The sequence below is a fragment of the Eurytemora carolleeae genome, unplaced genomic scaffold (assembly GCF_000591075.1).
Source record: "Eurytemora carolleeae unplaced genomic scaffold, Eaff_2.0 scaffold287, whole genome shotgun sequence".
Lineage (NCBI taxonomy): Eukaryota > Metazoa > Arthropoda > Copepoda > Calanoida > Temoridae > Eurytemora > Eurytemora carolleeae.
This window is the reverse complement of record NW_019396221.1, coordinates 184,893-205,589: the sequence shown is the minus strand read 5'-3', so window position 1 is coordinate 205,589 and position 20,697 is coordinate 184,893. Positions and strand designations below refer to the sequence as shown.

The 20,697-nt window shown below is 32.8% G+C and overlaps 2 protein-coding genes across 2 annotated transcripts in view; both read left to right on the top strand.

Moving 5' to 3' along the window:
* The first annotated feature begins 4,535 nt into the window (after nucleotides 1-4,535).
* Nucleotides 4,536-18,594, top strand: LOC111698549 (probable phospholipid-transporting ATPase IM). The gene is made up of 6 exons (XM_023468904.1): nucleotides 4,536-5,608; nucleotides 14,771-14,829; nucleotides 14,895-15,008; nucleotides 15,851-15,949; nucleotides 17,207-17,299; nucleotides 18,503-18,594. The coding sequence occupies exons 1-6, from the start codon at nucleotides 5,338-5,340 to the stop codon at nucleotides 18,590-18,592; spliced, it is 726 nt and encodes a 241-aa protein (XP_023324672.1). The 5' UTR covers nucleotides 4,536-5,337; the 3' UTR covers nucleotides 18,593-18,594.
* Nucleotides 4,814-20,697, top strand: part of LOC111698548 (phospholipid-transporting ATPase ID) — a 47,793-nt gene continuing 31,909 nt past the window's right edge. Inside the window, exons 1-2 of the mRNA XM_023468903.1 lie at nucleotides 4,814-4,821; nucleotides 11,689-11,691. The gene's annotated coding sequence lies outside the window, so the exon portion shown is untranslated. The remainder of the gene's footprint in view (nucleotides 4,822-11,688; nucleotides 11,692-20,697) is intronic.

Below are 20,697 nucleotides of genomic sequence, written 5' to 3'. Positions count from 1 at the left end.
CCATAATAATAATCTACATTCAGGGTTTACAGGGTTGAATTTCACCCCTTCCCCTCCTTCGCGTACTTTTTACGAGGAACGTTCATTACTTTGTTTGAGATATTGCCGACATTTTATCGGAACTAGTCCTAAAATATCGATAGCGTGGGTGAGAGGGGGGGGGGGCTGTGCTTTCCTTCCATCGATTTGCCGGAACTTCCAAGGTAATGCCAGGGAAAACGATATGAATTACGCAAAGAATCTATTTGGATAGGATTGTCAACAAAAAGGGGATTTTTTTTAACAAATAAAGTGATTTTATGGGATCAAAATGAAGGAAAAAACTGCAGTTTATTTCTGGGTCTCTTACCCACATAACTTATAAAAACTGTAAGTAAGGAAACGCTACTTCAAAGGTTTTCTGAATAAGTTCGTTGATTTTAAAATGAATGCACTCTTAAAAATCCTAAACTTCTATCTTTTATTTTTTCAATGGTTTAACGATAAGAATGAAATTCTGGTGAGTACATTGTGTATAAAATGGTTTGTATGGAGGGTTAAACCGTCCTCATGGAACCGCCGAGGCTTTAATTCATACCTGAGAACTCTAGTAGTATTTCAACCCCAGAGAAAACTAGGTTATCCGTCCCGTCAGTGTCTAATTGCACCCTGATCAATATCTGAACTGAGTTAGAAGTATAGCTTTCCTTCCAAACAGATATAAAATCTTAAACTAACTTTAATCTCAATATTTGAAATTATTTCACATCTTTCAATCATCGGAAACAATTATGTTCGGTTCAAATTATAAAAGTATTTCTACTTAATATTTATTGTATTTTTTTCTAATTTCAGATACACAATGTTTAACGGAGAACATATAGTCTTGTGAAAAAGTTATAAGAAGTGAATAAACTGTAGAAAACTTTGATGCCTGTTACGAGGAAGATTATATACTGGAACGAACTAGAAAAAGTTCAATGGGTTTAATTCAAGATCTCGGAGTTCTCCCTTAAACATGAAAACTGGCCCAGGTCCAGGTAGGGTTTATAAGGATATAAAATTTTACTTAGTATTTTATCTGTGTTAGCGTTTGGCCAATGTGCTGCGATTAGAACAGATTTTAAAGGGACTGTAATCGTAATTTGAAATGACCCTCCATTTGAAGAGTTATGCCCGATTTATTACGTTACCTTCTAAGAATTTATCTAAGTAAATATAAGGAAGATATATTAGAGTTTCCGATTTGAAAAGATGTAAATTTTGTCAATTTACTTTCTTGCCTTTTCTGCACAAGTTTTGATTTTTTTTTCCTAAGCAGTTAAGAGATTTTCTTGAATTTTTTTCTTATCGGGACTGATGGGCGTCGCTTGAAATTTCTGGTCAAAATTCTAAATTTCTCTCCTCTTCCATGGAATTATTGGACCACCTCAAGTTAACATAAATAAATAAAAACTATGCATAAAAATTTATAATTGCTTTCCTCTTCCACGTAATTAATGGACTTGATTAATATATCATAAACCGTATAAGCATGTATATCGAAGAAAAGATAAATGTATTGACCATTCCAATAAAATCTGGGGGGGGGGGAATGCCCCATTTCTATATTTTAGGGTTAAGTACCCTCCCCTATTACCTCATGAGCCGCCTCGATCAGAATAACTATTAACAAAATGTGTTTTTATTCTGTAGTTTCAGAAGAATCAATTCCAGAAATTATAAACATTAGACATTTGTGTGAAACAAGATCATTAGTTGGTTTCCATGCAATTTTTGAATTATGTATTGATTCCTAGTATCTGAGGGAGGTAGAGTAGGAGGGGTTGAATCATCGCTAAATTAGATCAATAACTTCATTTTACTCAACAAAATCCAATAGTTCATCTTTTACAATTTTATTTTTTTTAAACACACAAATACTACAATATGACAAGATCAATAGTAAAGGAAATGAGTGTTTGCCACAAACTCTAATTATTTAATTTCTATATCTTTGTATCTTCATGTTGTAGACCTTTCATATTTTAAACTATCAATTCTAAAATGACTAAGTTTGAAATATCAAAGGTTTACAGGATTGTAGATTGCAAAGATATAGGGATTAGAAAATTTGAAGTTGTGGCAAGTTTGAGGTTCTTTTACAATGTCCTAGTCAGTTCTGACATAAATTTTTAAATTTGATTTCTAATAAGTTATCACATTTTAATTATAGATTTATTTTTTATTACATTTTACACATTTCATTCGACTTCAATTAAGGGAGTTAAGATACACGCTAAAAATAAAATGATTTTAAAAAACGATGAGAATAAACACAATTATGTACATTGTACAGCGTGAATATATACCAAGGATATCTTAAGGGATGTCTTAAAGGAATTGTAAGCGTAATTTCAAGTGACCTTCCAAGAGAAGATGGAAATACTCGATTCACAACGGTACAAGTACTTTGTCTGATCCAGAAAGAATTATATATCAATATTTATAATTTTGAAAAAAAGTTACTTGCACATTTATACTGAAGAAAACATAAAGGAATTATCAGAATTAAACACTTTTAAACCTAGAAAACCTAGTTGTGAATCGGGTATTGCCATCTTTGCATGAAGGCTCACTTGAAATTATTTAAACCCCAATTTTAACCTTCTTTTGTTTTTATCTGTGAGTATTTTCCTGTAAATAATTAAACAAAACCATCACAATTTTGTAAATTTTCCAGTTTATTTCTACATTTTAAAAACTGACAGAAATTGAAAATTTTCTGGGAAAATTTATAATTTCACATTTAAGGTCCATGCGAGTCCACTCGGTTCGGCCGTTTACTGTTTATTGGAAACAACAAACCAATTGACAACATTCATTAAATGCAAGAAAATAATTAAATATATCTTGCTAAGTTATACAATAATGACAAAAAACTGCTAAAAAGCACAAAGACTTTATTAATATAACCTTCTCTCTCAACGTTTTTTATGCCAAACATATTATTTTACTAACTTTGACATCGGATATGTTGATCTTTGGTCTACACTATAGCACTATTCACATCATATGTTTACAACTTAAACATTCGTTTTATTCTTTCAGACTTGAAATGATAAAAGAATAAAGAAATAATTTTAGATTAAATTATTTTCTATGTTTGAAGAAACCATCTTAGGGTCTTTATTCTAAACTTATCAAGGCGAGTCATATATAAACTTTACTGACATTCTTAAATATATTTTTGGATTACAAACATTAAGAAGTAATATGAATATTATGACTTCAAAATTTACCATATTAGTCTTATAAAATAAAACCAAATGATAACATCAAAATAAATGATTGTCAGCACTAAATTCTGATGTTCTAAAATTTAAAAACCTTTTTAGTTAGTTTGGGTTGTTTAATAACAACAATATCAGGCGCGTACACAGGAATTCAGTTAGGGGGGGGGGCAAGTTTTCGCGCGAAGCGCGGAATTTTTTCTTTTTGCCCCCCCCTGGACGATTTTTGCCCCCCCCTGGCCTTTAAAATGCTGTTATTCTATATTAAGTCTACTACATGTCCCCTAGGTGGCCCATTTAGTATTCAAGGACTATATATTACAATGTATCATTCTGTTTAGTTCTATATTACTCTCTGAAGTCCTGAGTAGTCTCCTGAGACTACTCCCCTTTCTATTCCACTCTAGTCCCAATTCAAGGACTACATATTATAATGATCTATCTGTATATGTATTACCCTCTGAAGTCCTGAGTAGTTTCCTGAGACTATTCCCCTTTATTGTCCACTGTTGTCCCAATGGACTACATATTACAATGTATCCATTTGTATAGTTCTGTATTGCCCTTTGAAGTCCTGAGTAGTCCCATGAGACTACTCTCCTTTGTAGTTCTCCGTAGTTCCGATTCAAGGACTATATATATTAAATATATCCCTCTCAATTCCTAAGACTACTTACCTTTGTAGTCCACGGACTATATATTTAAATGTATCCTTCAGTATTTTCGGGAAAACATGCCAAACGCTTGCTAATGCATATAGATATAGTTGTTGATCAAGTATGCGGGGGGTGGGTGGAGATTTTAGATGAAAGGGAAATACTACGGTAAAATTTGAAAATAAATGGCGCAAAGCACCAAGAAAATTTTCAACTATTCTTTTTAAGGGGGAAAACACCCCTTTTGATGATGAGGGCAAGCTTTTTTTATTACCCAGAACACCTGATTTTTACCTTTGCTAATAAATCCCAGGGGGGGCACGAGGACTACTGCCCCCCCTGTGTACGCGTCTGTGCATAATGCATATAGCTATCTATAGTTGTTTATCAAGTATGCAGTGGGGTGGAGATTTTAGATAAAAGGGAAATTTTGAAAATAAACGGCGCGAAGCGCCAAGAAAATTTTCAACTACACTTTTTAAAGAGGAAAACATCCCTTTGATGATGAGGGCAAGCTCTTTTATTTACCCAAAACACCTAACTTTTACCTTTGCCCAAAAATCCCAGGGGGGGTCAGGGCCCCCCTGGGATGCCCAGGGGGGGCAAGAGGACTACTGCCCCCCCTGTGTACGCTACTGAACAATATCTATAACTCCCATTCAGTTCTAAACCTGTCATTCTCCTACTATCTACACTTCCTGCCGCTAATTCTTGTCTTCCTGTCCTCTTCGCTATATCCTCAATATTCGTTATCTCTCTATCTATCTAGCCCCTCCCTTCCACCTGTATATAAACAGGGGAATCATTCTCCTTTCTTTTTGTAAAAAAAAAAATCTTTGAATATCGAAATATTTAAGAAATGTTTATATTTTTTATTTCTCCCAATGTATCCGTGTAATCTCTGCAGAAGTAGAGTAAAACTGTGAAGGTAAACAGAGCACTGCACAACTAGTCTTCTATTTCCCGGCTACAATCTACAATCTACATAATGCGTGTATAGGGAGTCAGGCCTATATCTTTATATACGCATACTTTACGTATACTTGACACATCTACGCTTCATTGTGTTTAACAAAGTAATTCGAAATTCAGCTAAATTTACTACGTGGATAGATTTTATCCGGGTTCGGGATAAAGCTGTAACTCCCAGCCCAGGAGGATCCTACATGTAGTCTATATCAGCTGATTGCCGCGCCTGTAGTTTAACCAGGACCTGGAGAGGAAACCGTTAAACCCTAAAGTTTTCCTCCTTAGTTCTTCAGTGTTTTGAGTTGTATGTGTTTCTCAATACAGTGCCAGTTATAGAGTAAACAAAGTATGAATCAATGATTGATGGTAAAGCTGTATTAGCGCAATGATTTTGAAAATTATGAAACAGTGTTTAAACATGCGTGTTTCTAAATGTGAGGATATCTAAAGAAATATGAGCCATGTTCAACTGTTACGGACGAAACGATGACTCAGTGTGTGAAACTGAGCTAAAAGAGAGTAAACATAAGGCATATGATAAATGTGTCGGGTTCCCTGGTGAACCTGACCAAATAGACGAACCTGAAGTAGTTCAACCTGGAGATAAAACTGAAGATCTCAACCAGAACCTTGATTCAGAACCGTTTCTCAACCCTGGAGATGAGATCCTGAAAGAAGATGGTGCTAACTGTGAATACTGGAGTAGATGCATGCCTAGAGATTACGAGATTGGTAAGATAAGGAATAGCAAGATAAAAGTGACAAAGATATAAGTGAAATGCGGATTGTAAGAAAGAAACTTGAAACTCGACGCAAAACAAAACTGTTTCTGATCCATATATATCATTGTAACCAGGGGGTGTAAACCTTTTATTTTAAACGATTTATTCATTCTTGTCAGTCTTGACATAAAGGAAAACATGGACAGTTCCTTTCTTTTCAGTCTTGAAATATAGGAAAACATAGACATTTCCTTTCTTGTCAGTCTTGAAATATAGGAAAACATGGACAGTTCCTTTCTTGTCAGTCTTGAAATATAGGAAAACATAGACAGTTCCTTTCAGAACATTTATTAAGTTACCAACATCACCTAGTCTAAAAACGTTATTCCTCAAAAACATTTATGATTTGGAGTTTTAAGGTTTAACTTTTTTTATTGTATTTTTTATGTTTTAAAGAGAAGAATAAGATTTAAATCTGAGATGCTAGAACTTGAAACCTAGATAGGTCTGCATGAAACTAGTTATTTCTAAATAGAGCAGAAAAATATATAAACAACAACAAAAATTTAAATATCTAGTTTCCCCTTTGATTATACAATTTTTATGAATTTAAAAAGGCATAATTAACCCCCAAAAAAATCAGACAAGATGTATCAAGAAGAATGTGAGATAAAGTTTTAAAGAATAGTTGGAAAAAAGAAAAGACCAGAATAAGAAATAAAAGAAGGAAGTGAATGAAAACAAGAGAGGTTAAAATGAAGAAAAAGGATAAATGAGGAGTGAGAAAAATTAAATGAATAAAATGAATAAATAAATTTTGAAATATATATTCTGTATAAAAGAATGAAGTTTAATTATAATTAATTCATTTGTTATATTGACACCTGTATAAAGATAATTAAGAATGTGTCATAAAAGTATTTGTATTGGAAAAATCGTCTGAGCACTTAAGCCACAGATTTAAGAAACAAAAGTTTTGCCCTCCTGAGATGGGATTTAAAGGATACGAACAAGGTTTGGCAAACAATGGGATTGAAAGAATACGAACAAGGTTTGGCAAACAATGGGATTTAAAGGATACGAACAAGGTTTGAAGATCTAAGAGAAATTATCTTATTTACATTGAGTACTAAAAGTCGGATAATTAACACGCTTGAAAGTGTTCTGGGTAGAATATTTTAATTAAACTTGAAATATTTTCAACCGTGTCTAAGAACGCAATTAGATTCAGATTTTGAGTGTGCAACTGATTTGCAGAAGTTTTTGCTAAGTTTTCTGTATTCGAGTTCAATACTAATAAAGGGACTGGACGCAATAATCCAGTAGAGGTCTAGGATAAATCATATTGCAAATATCAATTTAAAATGTCCTAATTTAATTTAAAACTATCTGATGTTTTCTTAATAGAATTTTATATATTCCACCAAATATACCCCTAAATTTGATTTGGACTTTCGACGTGAATTTCTCGCTAACAGTCCCTTTAACATGTAATATATTCTGATGTGTACTGGTAACAAACTACGTAAAAGCCAGAGTTTGAGAGTAGGTTTCTAGGATCTAGCTTAATAAATATTTGATAAGTCTGTGAACTTTTAACTATTGGAAAAGATGATGAATAATGTACAGATTATCGACAAATACAGCTTTTCATTGATTTGTAAAGCTTCTGAGGCCGAATTTAAAGAATTTGAGCCGCGGCTTAAATCCACCAAAACCCGGTTTAAATTAAGCGCCGGCTTAAATCTTGTAACATTTGATACAATTTAAAGTGGAACCAACCATATTTAAGCCGCGGCTTAAATTTAAGCCGCCGCTCGAATTCTTTAAATTCGGCCTCTGTTAACTTTGTGTCTAATTTACAAGTTTTAACTTGGGCAAAGGAAATTTGTAAAACACTAGAAATGTATTTTCATGAAATCTAGATCAGGTTTCTGCGTATAAAGATGGCAATGCCTGATTCACAAAGGTACCCTTAAAGCCTGTATCTGATTAATAAAAAAGAAGATATTGTTTTTCTAGTTTTTTATGTGTTTAATTCTGAGAATTTCTATATGTTTTCCTCCAGTAGAAACTCAAGTCACTTAAATATAGAAACCACAATTATAAACTGTGATATTTTACTCATACTTGATCAGATAAAGCTTTTAAGGGTACTGTTGTGAATTGTGCATTCCTAGTTTTGAACGGTGGGTCACTTGAAATAAAGCTAACAGTCCCTTTGATAGTAATTTACCAGCTTAGATTTTAAGAACGGTAAACTCAGCAAGCACTTTTAAATCTTAAACTGAAGAGTGAAGAACATAGAAAAAATTAGTTTGGGGTACAACATTTTTGTCGTCCCCCCCCTTGGAGTTAAAAGGGGGTGGGGGGCAATTTTACGCGCACCTCTTGATTTATTTCTGTATACGGCACGCCCTTGACCTGAACCTATTAATCCTCTGTCTCAATACTAACTGCGGATCAATTCTTCTAATCTTTATCTTACTCGACAATTTTTTAGTAGAAAACAAGGTGATAAAAGAGAGATAACAAAAATACTCTTTATGCGTATTTTCAAAAAAAAATATTTTATTTGTTTGTGTTCTTAATATGTTGATAACATGTTTTCAATTTATGCTGAAGTATACTTAATATTTTTTTATTATTATTTCTTGAATGGACGTGAATTGGTACATTTCTTAGAACTATACATCAGAAACATACATTTAATATCGAAACCATTATGAAAAACATGTCGGAATAAAAGAAAAAGTTGATATATACCCACTCATATTTCATTCAACTATATAATAGTTGTTTTGAATATATATTTGACGTCAGTTGAGAATTGTTTTTTCTATCTTCTTGGATAGGTAATTGTCAATAGTTATTATTTATATATTGAAAGCCATGCAGAGATGTAGAATATAAAAGGTTTGCGTAATTTATTTTTTAACAGAAATTTTTTTAAAAACTTGTTATGCCATTGAAAACACTTTTATCTATTCCTATCATTCTGTCATTGATTCTAACTTTTTGATTAAAAATTCTGCCAACTTGGTATGATTAAATTTTGTTAAAAAATTCTAAAAGTGCGATACTACATTCTATCAGATGATTGAATGAAAATATTCGATATTTCTAACACCCGAATAGGATTTCTTCCAACATTTTCCAGATAAGAAAGACTGTATCCTCTGAATGTATTATGCACAAGTTACCAAACAAAACAAAAAAACTATTTTGTTTTTCTTTGTAACTGTGATTGAGCCAGGTTTAGCTTAAGTTCTGATTAGTCAACTAAAATCAGTAAAAGAAGAGAACATCAAGGTTTCAAGTTCATGGTCATATTTACACTTCAAATACCAGATACACAATGATTAGCAAGTTTGTTATGGTTATAAGTTATCCATACGCTCTAGGGTTATCTGTCTATATCTATTTATGGCACTGGGCTATCTAGTGTATATCTTTTTTGTCTTTCTATATAAAGTATTAGGGTTGTGCAATATTTATCTACACTAAGGTTGTCCAATGTCAATCTATCAATTAACGACACTAGGGTTGTCCTTTACATCTTTTCTACCAAACCATGGATGTTTAACATATATCTATCTGTCTTAGACACTTGACTGAAATAAAGCCTATCCATCTATAACACCAGGATTATCGTATGAATTTAATACATCTTTGAAACTAGGGTTGAATTTTTACGTTTTTCACAGAGGAGATAATGATAGCGCTGTTAACTCTAAACAAAAATGTAAAACCGCCATTTTGTTGTACTGTCACCGTATACTGCGGGCGTTTTTCAAGCATTTGTGATCTATAACCTTTGGAGCCCTGGACCTCCTTTTAGAAATAAGTTATTTTGAAAATTATTTTAACATTTAAATCTTAAATCAAATAAGGATTTTATTTTACCTTGACACATCAGAAAGTTTACTTAACAACTTTAAAAAGAACTTGTAACGGATTTTCCAGGGAATATACTGTATTGTTTTGATGTACTGTACATTATTTGTAAACATATAAGAAATGTATTGTATACTTTCAAACTTTGAACTCCTTTTCAGGCCGAAACGGGCTGAAAATATTTATTCCGAGGGAAATATTCTTTTCTGTTTGTTTATCTATCTATTTATTTATCGAGTATTGTTTGTTGTCACTATATTGCANACAGGTAGTGAAACTAGGCAGTAGAGGGGTAGTTGCTTGAAGCCTGGCAAACCAAAACTATTCTTATGTTAATAAAGCGGAAATAGAAACCGGTGCAATATATTTTCACTAGAGCATAGTAGATTTATGTCAGTAAACAATTCAGCGGAAGAAAATATTGAAATATGAATTTATTACCTAACTTAGGATTATTTTGTACATTGTACCCGGTTCGTTTTTCGTTTTTTTTCTACACCGTATAGAGGGAATAGAGAAGGTGAAGGGGAAGCTATAGAGCGTGAAAAGTTTGCTCTGACAACACCCTCTGACAGCTAAACCATGAAATAGATATTTTTATTCTCAGTTTTTTTTTCTTGGAAAAAATCCGGATGCAAAATTTTCGGTCATATAAAACGCCGTATCGTTTCATCCTTCAAAGTTTTAATAATTTTTTGTCCTCTTTTGGCTGTATACTACAGGGTGTCTGGCGAAACATGCCAGTAGCAAGACAACTTGAAAGTCGTCTTTGATCTTTGGTTCGATATCTCGTGTAATATTGAAAGCACAAAAAAAGGCAGACAACATTTTGGAAATCCCAGGACTTATGGTATTTTGTTATTATTATCTAGAATTTTCTAAAACTAGATTGCCAATTAAATGCAGGAAAATATCACAAATCAAAGACGACCTTCAAACGTCTTGATACTACCATGTTTAGTGGGACACCCTGTATATACCCAATGCACAATTTAACATGCACCCTGTATCCATAACCTGTACATATTTATCTTTATCATATGCTCTGTATTCTTAGCACATGTACAATACATCCTTAGCCTTACTGTCTACACTGAACACCCTGTAACTATACCATATACTCTATATTCTGTATCCATTGACCGAAAGCGGTCTGGGGGTTCCATGTCGGGTATCCTTTCAGATCTATCTATTATTATTATTACATAATTATTCCTCAGCATTTAAAGTCTCCGTTGAAAGTATACCCGTAACTTTATCATGTACCCTACATCCGCCTTTATCTTTAGCTTTAACTTTAATATTCGCCTTTCTTCCTGTATCTTATCATGTACCACTTGTTTTTTTATCTGTATCCTGTATCCAGTAGCGCAACTATGGGGGGGGGCCAACCCGAGTTTCATCAACCCCCTAGCATACTGCATATTTCGCCCCCTCTCCCCCCCTCCCCCTAACTTGACTCCAGCATGATCATGATCGTCGACCACCTTTTATCAAATGTTGTCAATTAAGAAAAGAATACCAATTTTTCTTTGGCTCTTTGCGCATCATTTCTAATAGAATTTCTGACTATTTTCTCGTTTCGACTTAAAGAAAGAGTCATTCTTAATTTATCCTCGCAAAAAAACTTGTATATATATCATTTAAGGTTACACAAAAACTGACAACCTAAGAAGAATCATAAGAAATTTAATAAGGATTATATCGGACTATTAGTACTTTTGCAGACTATAAGAGGAAAACTGGCAAACAAGGACAGAGGGACTTCGATCAGAAAAACTATTATGGATTATGGACAGACGAAATATAGTCAAGTACTGCCAGGAACAGCTTACTACATAGGACTGCACAGACCTGCGATTAAAGGACTTATTGTCGATAAATATGACTAGCGGATGAATTACAAAACTGGTGTAGACTGTAATAGGGGACTTTATATAAATAGTCAATATGACTCTAAGCCAGTGGCTAACAGACACTAAAAAATACATGAAAAGACACTAAAAGAATATAATTTTTTGGCGCTTCTTTCACATGTCATTCATTTACAACCTGTTGGAAGTATATTTTTGTTAACATAAAAACAATCCATGGATATTATAAGAATTTGGTATTATTAACCACTGACCCAACCCTTCAACAATTAAAAAATGCTGTTTTTTTTACTTCAAATCCTGTACATTTTTTCGACAGTGGGTAACCCCCCAGTGTACCCACACCCCAGTGCCTTAAAATCAAGTTTCATCCCACCCCCCTCTCACAAAAGTGCTAGTTGCGCCACTGCCTGTATCCTTACCATGTCCTGATTATATTGGATCCTGTAGTTCTTATGTCTCGTGTATTCACTATCCAGTCTTCAAAGATACCTCATAACCTTCATTAGGAAATATGATGTACAATATTATTTCAAGATTATTTTTCTTTTATTAGGCTACAAGAGATATAACGTCAATTAGACATAGACTTACTAATCATTAAAGGGACTGTACGCGTAATTACAAGTGACCACTCCATGCAAAGATGGTAATGCCCGATCAACTACGATACCGTTAAAAGCTATGCTGATCAAATATGATTTAGACATCCAAGTTTCAATTGTGGTTTCTCTATAAAATTGACTTGCGCAATGCGCATTGCTACTCACTTCTAACCCTATAAAAAGACAATATCCTCCACATTATGGATCCATGGGTGGCCAAAATGTACGGATTGTACGGATTTTTATTTTTACCAAAAAAATTGTACGGAATGTACGGATAATGTCTCAAATTGTACAGCATTTTTTTCGACTCTGACTCAACATAAGCTAATTTTTTTCATGAAAATTGTGCATGAAAATTTTCTTTAAAAAAAGTCTCGTCAAAATGAAGTTCAGCTTATTATCTTCATTTCTAATTATATTGATTGTTGTTTCAATTGACAATTAAAATTCATTTTTACATCTTGTCGGGTATATGCTCTAGAAGTGTTCATTCGAGAATATTTTCCAGAAATATATGACGTCCCACAAAAAAAACTTTGGTACTGAGGGGAAAATTTTAGTTTAATTTTCACAATCAAGGTGTCATTGAAACGCTAAAAATTTCAGTGATTTCCAGGTGTAAATTTTTTCTTTCTATGTCTCATACTTTTTTGTTACCGGGCTACTTTGTAATTTATTTTTTACCAGATTTAGATCAAATATTTTTGATGAAAACGCGAGCTGTGGAATGTACTAATTGATAAAAAGTAGCTAATTTTTTCGGCTGGGCAATGTTCACGTGAAATATGTCAGTAGCATAGCTTTCCTTTATTTATTTTTATAAAGCCAATTTTATTATATCTTGATATATCTGAAATTAATAAATTACCCCAAAAAAAGTACAGAGAGTCGGGACTTTAAAAAGTTAAAACCAACCAATGCTGGTTTTCTTGTTATGTTATACACGTCCCAATAAACATGGGAATTAAGAAGTCGTCATCATTTACGTGTACATGCTTTAAGCTTTCAGAAATGTGGTCTGTCTTTTTTAAATCTTTACACAATTGAAAATCAAAGACTTGCTTAAAGTTGTCACTCAATTCCCATGTTTATTGGAAACAACCCGTAGACTGTTGATTGTTGATAAAATGCTAAAGATTTCACAAAAGTCATCAACTTTAAATCTTAAAACATTTTAAGGTCAAGGATTACTTAATTATTAATAAATGCATAAGGCTATTCATTATTGCTAAATAAAATTATGCTTACAGTCCCTTTAAGGAAAACTATAGTGAACTTGATTACACGGGAATGAATCATTTAAATGTTATGATTGTTTTTTTTGTGGTCAAAGTGGATTTTCGTTTACAAATCTTAGGGAGGGGGGGGGGGGGTTGATTGGTCTACTTCATTGACTTGATAAGAACTAAGTGACAGTATTAAGACTGCAGTTTACACTGAGCTGAGCTTCAGAACTGATTATAAAAAAGACTTGTAAGAAGTGGTAGATACAATACAAGACCATATTCTAGTGAGAGAGTAGGGCTGGGTTTGGGTTTTGTTTTAAAACGATCTAACCCCTTGGAGGTTTATGTAAATGTTCTATGCTTGAATGTACATTGTACACTACACATGTACACACTGAACAGGGTGTAAATCCACTTATCCCACTAGAAACTAAAAATGGTTGTTAATTAGATGATTATAGAATGGTTCAAGTTAGGTCAAGTGACAAGTTTTGTTAAGAACTGAAAAAACAAAATGAATGTTAGCAAGGATGGGGAAGAATAAAAACAAAGGTAAGGATGCAAGATCTAAAACTTGAGAAAGAGGGATGTCATGTTTTAGTTAGATTCAGGGCGAGAAAGATTAATTTTATTATTTTTAATTTTTCTTGATAAAGTGTAAAAACTAAGCGGAGAAACCACAGACTGATAACATAGATTTGATAATATAGTAATAATGGATTTTAATAAAAATCTGTTTGTAAAAATTAATAAATGTAGTAAGGAATTTTGTTCGATTTCTATTTTTTAGAGCATAATAATAAAAGTGTTCAGACGTTTTCAGTTGTTTTTGAGTCGAAACGAACTTTTAAAGGGGTTGACCGCGTAGACATGGCAGTTGAGCTGAGTGTGCAGTATATTTTAGGATTTATTTGAGACTTATTAGACGTTTTTACGGTGTAAAATTGTTCCGCAAGAGCGAACGTTCGATCTTTAAAATCCTTTTTGGCGACTGCCTGCCCTGCTTTAAGTTTGACTGGCATGCAAAATAAGTAGGAGAGCCAGAAAAAGGCATATTGCACGGAAGCAGTAAAATGACACTTGATAAAATTCACTTCGAGATTTTATTGGATCGCTTTAAAACTCATCATTTTATTGTAGTTAATTCTTTCATTTTTTACCACCCATCAAATCTTATCAAACCTTTACTTTAAAATAGAGTTCTATAGCTTAATTCATGAACACTCGTGCCTTGTACAATGTATAAGCTTTTATTATAAAAATAAAATAGCACAGGAAAATCATGCAAAATGGTACTTTTATTATATTTTACTGCTGGCCATTAAAGATCTAATTTACTCATTATAAATACTTAGGTTAAGCTCTTGATAAAACTAGAAATAGGGGAAGGCTGAAGACGCTGAGGCTGGCGGGAGGGGGGGGGGCACATGAAGAAAAAACAAGGGTGAATTTTTTTGGACGACAAAAAGAGAATGCTTATTGTCTAAACAAACAATCAGTAATTTTAAAACAACATTATGAAGATTAAATTTAAACGATATAAAAAACTAAACAGCATATTGTTTAGAGCTGCAGCGAGATATATTGGCCAATAATCAACAGTACAACAACAGATTTAACTATGCAGTAAGTTACTTATATTTTAATTAAATTGTTAAACTTTTTTCATAGAGACATGATTTTTTTTTCAGAACAATTTCATCAAAACATCTAAATACTCTCTGCTCACCTTCATTCCCTTCAACTTGTTCGAGCAGTTCCAAAGAGCTGCCAACTTCTACTTTCTGTGCCTCTTTATTCTTCAGGTATATATGTACAATTGTACTACTTGTATATGCACATTGTACCACTAGTGCATGTACAATTTAGTACAAGGAATACGCTTATGTATATGATATGTATAACAGTCTGTAGCAGGTATACATGTACAGTGCACACTGTTCACCAAGTGTTATATTAACTGTTAACTGTTCTACATGTACCAGGTAAATGTGAACAGAGTGAATGCGCTAGTTGTATATGTACAATGTACATGGTACAGTATGTTTTAAATATACACTATATAACCCCCTGAACCCCCTCACTTAATTGAACTCGTTGGTCTTGACCTCTTTAACCTTTTTTACCTACTTGACACCCTAAACCTCCTTGAACTTTTTTTTTGTTTTGTTTTGTTTTTTTGTTTTTTTGTTTAACCCTTCTATCTCATTATTATCTCGACCTTCTTGACTTCCATGATCTTCTTGACCCTCTCTACCTCCTTGACCTTCTTGACCTCTTTGACCTGTTTTGTCTAGTTGATCCCTGCTTTCATATCATTATTTCGACCTTCTTGACTTCCTTGATCTTCTTGACACCCTCTGCCTTCTTGACCTGTTTAACCTCTTTGACCTCTTCGACCTGTCTTGTCGAGTTGATCCTTGCTATCTCATTATTATTTCGACCTTTTTAACCTCCTTGATCTTCTTGACCCCCTTTACCTTCTTGACCTGTTTGACCTCCTTGACCTTTTCGACCTTCTTGACCTCTTTGACCTGTTTTTCTAGTTGATCCCTGCTTTCACATTATTATCTCAACCTTCTTGACCTCCTTGATCTTCTTCACCACCTTCACTTCCTCCTTGACCAGTTTGACCTGCTTTATCTAGTTGATCCCTGCTATCTCCTCCCTGACTCCTGTCACCACTCTCGTCCCACTAGTTCTTGTACTCTCCCTCACAGCTCTCAAGGATGCATACGATGATATTGTAAGTATAACAAACTTAATCTTATACTCACAAATTTTTTCCGGATTAATTTGGTTCCCTTAAGACCTTGAGGAACTCCTTCTGAAGCTGTTGAATATGATAACTAAACAAAAACTTGTAAAATTGAACTGAACTGAACGTTTATTAGCCGAATTAAGAACAGTCTGTACTTGTCTAATCTAGATGCTACATAGAGCTAGGTGTGACATGATGAAAAAAGTTAAATTGCATATGGAATAATCATCCAGTAAATTTTTTTAGCAAATCACATCTATCTCTTTAGTTTTCATTTTTTAGCATTTTTAACAGCTTTCGAAAAACTTCTTTTTAAGGCCTTCACGGAACCAAATTGATTCAGAAAATGGAAAAAAATACTTAACTTCTAAGAAGCCATCGCAGACGAATTCTGGGGAAAAAATTAGACTGATAGAAAAATCATTGTTGACATTTATTGGTTTGGGGATAAAAAATACTAATTTCTGGCGACCAGTCAATTAAGTCTATGGTTCAAAATTTTTAATTCATTGTAATTTTAACCCTAATTGAATTTTCAAAACACGAATTTTTCTTCGTTCAACATTCTTATGGAATTTGAAGTAAAGCTCACCGAACAAAATCATCAGATTGAATTAACTGTGAAATCGAGGAAATATTCAATCATTTCCAATTCCATTAAGTTTATATTTGAAAATTGAATAATTTAAAGGATTCTAGCCAATTAATATTCGCATTCGGAAAATGTGGCGCCGATTTAAGTAAAAAATTTTGTTTGCACAAATTTTGTTACAATTTACTTATTTCGAATCTTTTTTATATTCAGTTTTTCTTCCGGTTTACATTATAAACCACAATAATTAGAAAATCATATATAAAACAATATCATTTTTAATTTATAAAACAGTATGATTTTATATACACGTCTGTAATTAAAATCTAAATTAAAATCGAAACCTAAATTTTAACTCAACTTTCATAAAAAAAATTAGTTTAAAATATTTAATAATCGGAAAGGAGCGCCGACCCCTACTTCATCAAATGACAGGTTGTCTGTTAGTAAAAGTATTAAAAAACCATTTACGTTACGCAAACTTTTTAATTCTAAGAAAGTCCTCGTGTCATAAATCCTCATGTCATTTTTATGAAGAAACCAAAATCTAAAATGATCAATTTTCAAATAGAAAAACATGAAAATATCGTTTTTCCACTTATGCCGTTCTATAAATGAAGGGTCACTTAAAATTATATTTCTATTTTCAGCAACGGCATCGAACTGACCGTCAGGTTAACAACCGGAAGTCCCAGGTACTCCGGAAGGGATACCTGGTGGAGGAGAAGTGGCATAGGGTCCAGGTAAACAGTCTAAATACCACATTTTTACTCATATCTATGTATGTCTTGTCTGTTTATGGTTAATTGCTTGTTTGTTTGGCTGGTATCTAATACTAAGCGTCAGAACGACTGACTTGATGAGGCCCAAGTTCTTGAAAAAGATGAAACATTTTGTGTGCAAGGATAAACCTTAGCAATTGTGAAGTACAAGAATCTACATACCCCACCCACGTACAAGAGTATATATTAACTTGTCATGTTCATTAATACACTTCAAGTTGTCATGTACAAGAGTAACAATCTACATTAATTTAAGATTGAACAAGAATCGATATAAGTATCAATCATTTACAAGAATTTAAACAAAACTTGTCATGCACATTTATTTGCTTCAACTTGTCATGTACATTTATTTGCTTCAACTTGTCATGTACATTTATTTGCTTCAACTTGTCATGTACATTTATTCACTTCAACTTGTCATGTACATTTATTCACTTCAACTTGTCATGTACAATTATTAACTTCAACTTGTCATGCAGATTTTTTCACTTTAACTTTTCATGTGCATTTATTCACTTCAACTTGTCATGTACAATTATTCACTTAAACTTGTCATGTACATTTATTCACTTCAACTTGTCATATACATTTATTCACTTCAACTTGTCATGTACAAGAGTCTCCATAAGTTTACTTTGTACGAGATTCTACATAAACTTCTCATGTAAAGTAAGTCAGTCTAAGTAAGTTAACTATGTAAAAAATTCTAAAAAAACTTTTCATGGTCAAGAGTTTAAATAAGTTTATCATGTACAAAGAATCTCGAAACTCATCTATATATATACTTTTCTTGTCTGTCTGTCTGTCCGTTTGCATCCAATAAACGTCAAAACGGCAGAACCGATCGGGCCCAAATTTTGTGCGAGACCTCACATGACTCCAGCAAGGGTTTATCTGAGGCTCAAAATAACAAATCTGTGTCCTAAAGTTTTTGAGTTCTGTAAAATTTTGAAAATGCGTGACCTACTCTTGTTTTTCTTTTTTATTGTTTAGATGCTTGCAGATAGAGCCACAATTAAAAGTTTAAAAATAAAATATGTGCGAGAAAGCGCTCTGAAAGCCTAGTCATGCTTATCTTGTCATTTATACAAAGTATATTGTATATGGATTGGATTCAAATAAAAGAAATAAACAAGTGTACTAAATATATTTTGATTACAGGTCGGAGATGTTATTCGGATGGAGAACAATAGTTTTATAGCAGCAGATATTCTACTCCTCTCATCTCATAATTCTAATGGACTTTGCTAAATGTTTCAATTTACCCTTTCTCTGAACAGAATAGAGGGAGAGGGGTGATGCAAGACTGTTAGACTTTTTATTGCGTTTTTATTAGAAGGTTATGCGGGATTCAGGTCACAATTTTCCGTGCTTTCTATTACTTTTTTATAATTGAGTAAACGTTTACTTTGTGTGAAGAATGTTCATTACGTTTATTATTTTTGTTTGCCCTTTCCCTTTGATATATGTGATATTTACTTCAAGGGTTATCCATGTAAGGCAGTTATTCAGTTTTCAAGGCCACTCCAGGAAAATAAGTTTTTTATAGAAATCCTCCCCCTCGTCATATATTGTCGTCAACCAGGAGGAAAACATTTTTTATGCGGGTAAAATTTTGAACACTGCTTTGGCTTAATAGTTTTTATGTTAAAATTCCACGAGTCCCCTTAAAAATCAAATGAAGTGCATGGGGAAAGTGAGGGGGGAAAGGCCTTGTTTATTGTTATGAGGATGAGCAGTAGGGTTGTAAATTGCTTGACAAAAACAATATTTCAATATTTTCTTTCACACCTGACATATTTTTTATTGCTGAAAGGCCTTCATTTTCTATGCCAGTATAAAATAAGAAAGAAATCCTTTTTATTTTTACTTCTTGTAAAACAAAAATGCTAAATCACAATTTTTAAAATTAACAAATGGATATTCAGAATGTTTTTATTTTTACTTCTTGTAAAACAAAAATGATAAATCACAATTTTTAAAATTAACAAATGGATATTCAGAATGTTTTTATTTTTACTTCTTGTAAAACAAAAATGATAAATCACAATTTTTACAATGAACAAATTGATATACAGAATGTTTTTATTTACCGCTCAATTAAGTACAGATATTCACTGAACAAATTCAAGTTCGCTGGTTTAAAACCTTCTTTAAAGCTTTTCAATTAAAGTGTATACATATCAAATATCTATTCTATCTATTTAGAAATTTATAGTGTCTGTCTGTTTGTTTCTATCCAATAAACGTCAAAATGGCTGAAGCGACCGGACCTAACGTGACCCCAGGGAAGGCTTATGAATGATCAAAATTTAAAAATTTGTGTTTTAAAAGTTTTTTATTTTTGTAAAATTTTGAAAATGCGCGAAAAAAAATATTATGAAGTCCGCAAACTTTTTTTTGTTTTTGTTTTTGTTTTATACTGTACAAAGAGAAGATGCTCACAGATAAAGCCACAATTAAAAGTTGAAATAGAAGATGGGCGCAAAAGCCTAGTATGACCAAACAAGACATTCATATATATGTTCTCTAAATCCGGCCAAACGGCTGGACCGAATGGGCTTACATTTTTGTTTTCACTCATGGGTAGCCTGGGGTGACAAATGCTTTAAAAAAAATATTTTTTCCAAATTTTTTTCATGGGTAACGCCGAGCCCATCAGCTAGTATGATATATATTCTATGAAATAAAACAAGACATTCATATTTATGTTCCCTAAAACCAGTCAAACGGCTGGACCCAGTGGGCTGAATTTTTTGGTGGACACTCATGGGTAGCCTGGGGGTGACATAGGCTTAAAAAAAGTCAAACATTTTTAATGTTTTTACAATTTTTTTGATTTGTTTTTAAGGTTTTTTTTCGTCACAAAAATATAAAAATATAAACACTCTGACGGTGATATTAGTATCGGAAAATTGATAATTTTCTGACAAGTAAGTTATTAAGAGCTCATTATTCTGTTTACAGTTCGTTATTAAATATTGTACATCGTATAAACACTTTGAACACAAAATTTTCGGTAATTTTAAAACGTTTCTTATCATTATATTCTTAATTTGCATGCCATAGAACTTGAAAAATAACTTGATATGATAAGCTTAAAAAATATTCAGATACACCTAAATATATACTAACTAGCCCTAGAGGGCGCTTCGTGCCCATCTTCTAAATTAATTGTGAACATGATCTCTTTGTGTACATCGTAAAACAAAACAAAAATAATTCGCGGATTTTCACAAAAAATTTCGTGGATTTTCAAAATTTTCAAAAATTTAATGAAGATCGAATTTTGATGGAGACAAATATTTGAAATTTTGATCATTCATAAACCTTCCCTGTGGTCCCTAGATGTCCCA